The sequence below is a fragment of the Poecilia reticulata genome, linkage group LG22 (genome assembly GCF_000633615.1).
Source record: "Poecilia reticulata strain Guanapo linkage group LG22, Guppy_female_1.0+MT, whole genome shotgun sequence".
Taxonomy (NCBI): domain Eukaryota; kingdom Metazoa; phylum Chordata; class Actinopteri; order Cyprinodontiformes; family Poeciliidae; genus Poecilia; species Poecilia reticulata.
In genome coordinates, this window is record NC_024352.1 from 4,406,275 (window position 1) to 4,414,879 (window position 8,605).

General features: G+C 42.6%; 1 protein-coding gene across 1 annotated transcript in view; it reads left to right on the forward strand.

Moving 5' to 3' along the window:
• The window catches only part of eif2ak3 (eukaryotic translation initiation factor 2-alpha kinase 3), a 42,699-nt gene that overhangs the window by 25,028 nt on the left and 9,066 nt on the right, over nucleotides 1–8,605 (forward strand). Inside the window, exons 3-11 of the mRNA XM_017302398.1 lie at nucleotides 2,246–2,440; nucleotides 2,541–2,671; nucleotides 2,926–3,193; nucleotides 3,278–3,440; nucleotides 3,541–3,666; nucleotides 3,931–4,053; nucleotides 4,432–4,661; nucleotides 5,233–5,345; nucleotides 7,198–7,320. Coding sequence (XP_017157887.1) covers nucleotides 2,246–2,440; nucleotides 2,541–2,671; nucleotides 2,926–3,193; nucleotides 3,278–3,440; nucleotides 3,541–3,666; nucleotides 3,931–4,053; nucleotides 4,432–4,661; nucleotides 5,233–5,345; nucleotides 7,198–7,320 — 1,472 coding nt within the window. The remainder of the gene's footprint in view (nucleotides 1–2,245; nucleotides 2,441–2,540; nucleotides 2,672–2,925; nucleotides 3,194–3,277; nucleotides 3,441–3,540; nucleotides 3,667–3,930; nucleotides 4,054–4,431; nucleotides 4,662–5,232; nucleotides 5,346–7,197; nucleotides 7,321–8,605) is intronic.

Below are 8,605 nucleotides of genomic sequence, written 5' to 3' on the forward strand. Positions count from 1 at the left end.
GGGGGGGGGCTTAATTTTTTTAATTATTCTTTTTATCTGTTTTTAATATTTTATTCTTCTTCAAATGAAAACCCCAACTGTAGGCACGGCTGAGTAAYGTTTTTAGWACGTGASAGAAAGCTTAATCCTTCCCAAATATTATGTGTACACACATGAAGACAAGCAGACTGTGGTGTGGCTGATCACAGATGAATTATTAACCAGAAAGAATTCCTTTTTATTAGCTTGAAACGACAGACAGAGCCGCTGAGGGCTGTTATATAATATGTTATTTCTTTTTTTAACCCATTTAAAATATTCCTTGTGTTTTTTTTATGCAGCCACACTTCCACACTTTCTTTTTTAATTGAAAATAGACATTACAAGACATAAAGAGCTAACTTCCAATGCATTCCATCAGAGGACTCTCTCGGCTTTGCGATTTGCTGATCCAGACTTTATATGCGGGACGATCCAGTCGAACAGCCAGCGCAGAACTCCGCTGAGCAGAGCGTTTCCCTTCAGGAGATTACGCGGCTGAGAGCAGGCTAACGGGTGTCAGAACGCCGGGCCAGATCAGACGGGTGGATTAAGGCATCAGGAGCAGCATGACTCACCCACTGCTCTGAGAATTTCCCTTTTTTCCTGCCTGGTAGCCATACACACACAGAGGGAATCAGCTCAGGCTGCTAACCTAAACCACCCAGAGTGTGTGCAAGGATGACATCACTCCGTGTTCAAAAATGACACTTTTTCAATCTTAAAAGCAACAGTCTGACTTGTTTACAGAACCAAACGTTCACCTCCGTAAAAAGCTAGTCCTCCAGAGAAAGTGATTGTTGAGTTGCTGTCCTTTTGTCTGAGCTGATCTGAAGAGTTTTAATCAGGATTAGGGTCAGGGGCTATTCAATGATGTCATCCTCAACCACCCCCCTCCCTTACAATGAACACCTCATGCAAACACCCGAGTCTCGTACTGTTTTGTACAGATCCAACCTAATTACCTAATCTCATAGTTGTGTAATGGTTCCAGATCTGTGGATTGAGTCCAAGTGTGTGTGGGCCGGTGAGACGGCCGTGTGGGCGGCTGTGTGTGTCGGGTGCTGTTGTCTGTGTGGACGAGCGTTTCACTGGATGACGTAAGGAATAGTTTTTTCAGTGCAAAATTAAAATACACCAGGGCATACATGATAAAAATCTGTGAAAGTTAAAGGATAAAATTAATACACAATTAAGTTTGTTTGCAGATGATGTGAAATATGTAACAAGTTACTTTCTGTTTATAGGGTAACATTATCACAGCTTTTTGCATGTTGAATAAACATTCTTTTTTTTWWATTTGTATTTGAAGAAAATGTAACATGAAAAAAAAATATCAATTGCTATTTAAAAATGTAGCTAATAATAAAAATTGCATTTTTTTCACAGTACAGTTATTATTACAGTGGATTATGCATTATGCTGTTGGAAGAAAATGTTTTGTATCCTTAACGATTCATGTAAATACCACTGGCGTATACCTAAGAGCTAGGGATAGACAATAAATTAATAACATTATATATTGTAATAGACACACAGTCGGTATCAAGAGATAATAAATATTCCATAATTTCACTGAAGTCTGATCCAGAACCACACAGCACTCTGGGGAATGTAGGCATCAACTAACTCACTCACTCATTCTTTGGTTACCTAGCAACAACCTGTTGAGTAACTGGAGCAGCTGCGCTTTCAGGTTGCTTCATAACTGCTTAAAAATAAAATCAATAATTATCAATATCAGCTGAGATATCGTGATACGTTTTTCAGCCATATTGTTCAGCCCTGATAAGAATTACGAATCGGTTATCATGGTACAAAAACCACAAGTAAATATTACCATGGTTACACTATAGCACTGTATTTCTACATAAATATACCAGCARYCTAGCTGCTGTTAGCTTGTCATTACCACTTCTAGTTTGCTAAGGCTTGTTTTTAAAACCAAATTAGTGTAACAAGACTGGTGGCAGTTCTTACAGCATGACTGTATTTGTTCTTGAGGTCAGAAATRTATCTGAACAGTTGAATTTGTCTTTATGTAATCAAGGTGTAGTTAATGCCTCGTTTACACGGCAAGATTTTTATGCCGATTTTTTTTTTTTTTCACCCCTTCCGACAATCACAATTTATGATACAAAAATGTTTTCTTTCATCAGCTTGACAGTAAAAGAGTAGAAAACAATAAAAAAGACTGATCTGTATCCCATTTCTTTTGGCCACTCAGGTATTTGGCAATAAGATGGTCATACCTTCGCTTGACGGTGCCTTGTTCCAGTGGAACCGGGACAGGGAGACTATGGAGGCTGTGCCTTTCAGTGTTGAGTCGCTGCTCGAGTCATCCTACCGCATCGGAGAGGACACCGTTCTGGTCGGGGGCAAGTCCCTCACTACTTACGGTCTGGGGGCCTACAGTGGCAAGGTGATACTATCATGGTAATAGCTTTAAAAGTTTGCCACATGATCACCTTTTCTGACTTTAACCATCTTTGTTTTTTTTGTTTTTTTTGTCTTTGCTTCAGATCCGGTACATTTGCTCTGCGGGAGGCTGCAGTCGGTGGGGGGATGAAGAGATGGATACGGAGGACGTTCTCCTGCTGCAGAGGACTCAGAAGACRGTACGAGCCATCAGGCCTCGATCAGGAATGGAGAAGTAAGTTCTGAACTGGTCGTCACTGGATCCACGTGTCAATAAAGTTAACGAGTTGATAAACTCCTCAGGCAGTTGCAGTTATATATCATACTGAACCAGAACATGCTATCTGAATACTTTAAGAACTGCAGTCACTCTGGAATCCTATGAAGAGTATGAAGTTGTTCTTAAGTACATAATCCAAAATAAAAGGGTGCTTCTCTTTCATTCTTTGTTTTCTTTTCGCCCCTTTTTGTTTCTTTCTGTGACCTCAGGTGGAACTTCAGTGTTGGGAGCTTTGAGCTCAAACTAGTCCCTGAGAAACAGTCTGGAATGAACTTTCTGGAGGGAGACTTGGCGAACGATGACTCCTGGAAGGAAAGCCAGCGAGTCATCATCGACGAACCAAAGGAGAGGGAGTACATGGACAACAAGCAGAACCAAAACCAACATTTGGACCTCGTCATTAAAGTGTCTGTTCCCGATTGGAAGGTCATGGCCTTCAGCACCGAGCCCAACGAACAGCTGGTCTGGGAACATCAGGTGAGACGTCTTTGCCTGCCAGCATCAGCTCCGTACAGAGAGGACTGTGTTGTATCTCATTCTGTGTCACTTTTTGCTGCGTAGTTCTGTACACCCATCGCCTCCGCCTGGCTGGTGGGTGGGGGTAAAGTCACACCGATCAGCCTGTTTGACGACACCACCTACAGCAGCCGATCAGAACCTAAAGAGGACGATGAGGAGGAGTCCGATAAAGCCCAGAGTGCTGCAGAGTCCAGTGTCTACCTCGGTGAGTTCGTCTGACATGTGCATTCACTCAGCTTGTTTGCTGTTTTTGTTTTGGGCGTCTTTAAAAATTGCTGTCATTGAGTTTGTGGATGTGCTTTCAGGGATGTTTCAGGGGCAGCTCTACCTTCAGTCATCAGTGAKAATCTCTGAAAAGTTTCCCTCTAAAGCTATCGAATCGGAGAAAGACATCATTTCTCTCCCCACCGTCAAATGGAAGCCGCTTATACGTAAGTGTTTCTGCGTTAAAAGCTAAACGCCTAAGGAKYCTGACTTTGACGGTAAAAAGGACAAAGTGACCGAAGACGGTTTCTATTTATTATTTAAAACCAAGTAGTCACTGTTCAAAGAATCTTTTGAAGACACARATGTTCTCTATCTGTTCATTCCCTCAGGCCCTAAGCTTTTACCCTTTGGACGATGTATTTTTTTTTATTTCTTTTTTTTTTTTTCCAAATTGATTTCCAAGGAGTTTCTTCATCTCGTCCTTGCAGAGTCCCCGTCTCGGACTCCGGCGCTGGTGGGCTCTGATGAATTTGACAAGTGTCTGAGTAACGACAAGTATTCCCATGACGAATACAGCAACGGCGCCTTGTCCGTTCTTCAGTATCCATACGGTAAAGGCCGCGTCACTCCCTACACATGGTGCAGCCCTGCATGTTGCTTCAGCACAAAKTTTCAAACCCTTTCAACCTTTTCTTGCTTAGTTTTGCTACAACCACTTATGTTTTAGTAGAATGCCAACACAAGCAATGTGTAAAGGTTTTCAGACTTAACRGTAATTAGCTAAAACAACGCTGGTAGAGACGTACCCTGAAGTGTGGTAGCTGCAACGTAAAGGGCTTCAACAAAACCGACGGATAAATGTTTTCAGACTTCTGTTATCGTCCCTCAGTTTCACAATTATGCACTAACTAATTTGCGAGAGGCTGTATGTGCCAGGTGCAGATCGAACTGATATCTCTCTGATTTCCGTCTCCGTCTTGTCACCGCAGACAACGGTTACTACTTCCCCTACAGCAAGAATTACCGGGAGAAACGTGAAAGTGCCATCAGTCTGATAAAGAGAAATGAGGCGGGCTCRGACATCCGCAGGAGAAAGGACCCTGTGCTGCTGCTGCCCTGGTGGAAGGAAATCCTCGGCACCATCGTCTTCTGCATCGCTGCCACCACCTACGTCGTCCGCAGGTTCTTCCACCCGCCTGCCCCTGTGGCCTACGTCAGGGTAAGAGTTCACGCCCTGACTGTTGTTAGAACTGCGGTATGTAACTTTTTTTWAAAAAAAATCTTTAATATGTTTTTTACATTATTGTTAAAACGGTCACTATGTTGAGAGCGATGGATAATCTGTGTGAAAAGATCAATCTTCTCCACTTCTTCCCTGAGTTACTATTGCCGTCTGAAGAAACGCACCATACCGCTACTGGAAAACCATTTATCTGCTGTCATTGGTTGCCATGCTAACTAGCTTTAGCATTCACAACAGGCTGTGGTATCTGCAACATAGCAGAGAGCAGAGCAGGGGTGATTGACAGTGYTAAGGCCCGCCTCCTGATTGGTTGTTCTTAGATGGTGCTTGGGGAAAGGAGAGGAGATTGTGTTTTTTTCCACAGATTATCTGTCTCATAACACACTGTCACGACATGATGACCGTTTCAACAAATGTGTAAAAAATATTTTTTGTAAACTTCACATACTGCACCTTTAAGTAGCTAAAAGTGGGTGTTTTTGTCCCTAAGTGTGTGTGTATGTGTGTGTTTGACATATTTTTGCCATCATCTGTGTGTCCGTCGCAGCAACGGAAAGAGTCCGAGACGCAGTGCCAGACCGACAGCAAGTTTGACCTTGAAGTCGTCGAATCCAAAGAGCCGGTTGCYGTGGAGAACCGCTTCAGCGAATATGTGTCCAGGTACTCCACTAACTGCCCCACAGAGGAGCGCCCGACCCATTTGTCTTTTCTGTCTGAACTTCTCCCGGCTCCCGCTGCTGTTCCACGACTTATTATCCTCGCATTTCCAGAGCCTCACTCGTTTAAGGTGTAGCTACAGATTGAGCGCTGTTACCATGGTGACCACTGGTCTTCCAGCCTGCCTTGATAGGACAAGGCAGAGATGGGGAGATGGGAGTCGTGGTAATGTGCGATTGGGTGTCTCGGCTGTTTGCTGTCAAATCAGAGTGACCTTTGCACCTCTCCTCGCGGCGCCGGCTCCGCCTASCTTCCATCTGCTGCGGGGTCACGGGGTCACATTTCATCACCGTCTGAACACTCTCAGAAGTTTCTCACTTCTTCTTGCTRATTTGATGTTTGTGGAGATAAATCCACCCTAAAACCTGCATCTGTCCCTTAAAACTGGTTGATAGATTAATTTAGGTCCAGACCTTGTCCGAGYTAAAAGTGACAGCTGCTGCTCTCACAATTTTGCCTCCGAGTTCCGTGTTGAGCCGGAGCAGGGATGCTTTTCCAGGGTGCAGCCAGGTCTGAATGTGCCTTCCCAAGCGGTAAGCGCACGGTGCTGCTCCTCATTTATCAAAAACTCCTTTAGATTTGGCTGCAGTAGTAATTGTGGTAATGATTCATGAGGCCGTGCTCATGCAAGCTAATTCTACAGTGCAATAGCAGGATACGGTGTTTACTCATAGGTTCAATCTCCTGAATTTTAGACATGGATGAAAGAAAGATTGTTTAAAAAAAAAAGAGACACTTTTCTCAAACTTTTTTTTTTTAAATCCCACAAAAGATAATTAATGACAAATTAAGGTACTGTCCATCTGTTCAGTGCAGATCTGAACGGGTCAAAATGATGCCCCAACTTCAAGTTTTTACTTTTTCAATGATTCCAAATCCTGTCTTTTTTTAAAGGTTTTATCAGCTCTAGTGGCCTTTATTTGATAGTTAGCTGACAGGAAAGTGGGTAATGAGAGAAGGGGAAGACATACAGCAAAGGTCGCCAGGCCAGGAATCAAACCAGCGACAGCCACGTCGAGGACTGAGGCCTCCATATGTGGACTGTGCTTAACCCCTGCACCACCACAGCACACCCTCCAAATCCTGTCTAAAAAGTGGGCAAGCAATTTTCACAAATTAATTATTTTCTGCTTGAGTTTCTAATGTTTCAGGCTCCTGCAGCGACATAACTGAGGATGGCAGCACATCCTTAAAAAGTCTTAAATGAATTTTGAAGAAGAACTCTTCACCGTCCTAAATATGCTAATCACACGTCTTAAATTTTGTTGTCGCAGGATTATTCAATGTTGCATGTAGTTCTTTTTTTTCTTGCGAGACTTTTCTGTCAGGCAAAAGTTTGAGTCACATGCAGGCATCTTCAATACATTGTGTGCCTTGAGGTGGTTTGTAACTAGCTGCTAACACACCCTTGCTAGCTTGCTGGCTTTCTTTTCTCTAGCATGGGGAAGTGCAAATGTATCGCCAGTTGGCCAGACAGCATTTTTTTTTGTTACCATTGTCTTACTTCTATTGCCAGCCTAATCCTATATTTATATATATATTTTTCAGTCTGAAATTTCATTCAGCTTTCCATTATAAAGGTCTTAAAAAGTCTTAAATTGTCTCTGAAGCCTKTGGAGACCCTGTAACTTTATGCAGCCTCTCTAATTTTGAATGGATGATGAAAACCTCAGTAATCAAGTGAATATTTTCTGTGTTTTACCTTGAATTCTCCAAGGTTCTCTTGAACACTGTGAAGTCTTCCTTGCCCAGGGATAACCAGCGTGTATCTCCCCCCCCCCCTCCTGCCTCCCAGATACCTAACAGACTTTGAGCCCGTGCAGTGCCTCGGCCGCGGGGGCTTCGGCGTCGTCTTTGAAGCTCGCAACAAGGTGGACGACTGCAACTACGCCATCAAAAGGATCCGCCTGCCCAACAGGTAGCGCCTCTCGCCCGGCTGCAGCACTCTTCCTTGCTTGGGGCTACCAGCTCTGTTTCCTTTAAAGCCGGTTATGTAAGCTGTGGCCTACTTGTTAAACACAGACAACCACACAAACGCTTAACTGGCGTTTTGAAACCAATATTAGCGGTGCATTTATTATTTATACGCGCAAGCATGGATATTTAATGCTGCTTCTCTTAACACTTGCGGACCGTTCGGCACGGCTCCCTCCAAAAAAGTATTGCAGCCGTGAAGGCAATTTCTATACTTCTGGCTTTGGTTGCAAATATTAATAATGAGATGTGTGATTGAAAATTGTTTGTTGATGATCATTTAAACAAAAAATATAGCTGAAAGTCTTATTCTCATTTTGGTTTTGCGTTTGTAGACTGTATTTATGGTGTAGAGTTGCATCCAAAAAGAAAACCAGATTGTGTTTGAGGGATAAACAGCCAATAGCAATTCTAAACAGAAGAGAAGATGAAAGATTTGAGATATTGCACAAAAACTGGCAATTGTTAGGAATATACGGAAGAGAAAATAACGGATAGACCAATTTAAACATCAGCGGCAGATGATGGAAACCACTGCAGAACAGGTATTGGTCACAGAGTCTACTGTTTGAAGACGACAAACACCAGAGGTCATTTGGAAATCCAGGGTAAAACGACTAAAACCAAGAAGTAGAGAAAACCCCGAAGCTTCTAGGACAAAGTTTGATGGACTGATGAGACAAAGATGAAGAGTTACCAATGAAACAGAATGGTTCATGTTCAGAGAAAGAGAAGATTGACTCATAGACGACGCCTTTAGAAATCCTGACCTTCTGATTCCAWCCTTTTTTTTTGTCTGAAAAGTCGCTGAATGTAGCTGCTTCTGATTTTCAGAGGTGGATGAGATCGCTGGATAAGGTTGGTCGATGTTTACACAAGAGTCTCCCAAGATTAAGGATTAAGAAAAAAGGTTTTGCCATTTTTCGGTTCYTTAGTTAACATAAAAATGTGGCATGAAAAGTCGACCTTTGTCTCATGTCCAGCTGTTGATGTCAAATCTAAATATTAGTTACGATCTGCAACTAATATTAAGAAAATACTCTTACAGTTCCCATGCTTTCAGAGGACTATGTATTTTCATCTCATAAGGTGTTTTTAAAACTCGTGCAGAATAAAAATTTCCTTTACTTTCAGTTTTACCGTTTTATTGCAACATCACAAATAGTTTTTAGCGCAGAAGTTGAAATCGGTGTGAAAGCTGGATGTTTTTCAGCCTTGTGGTGTGTGTG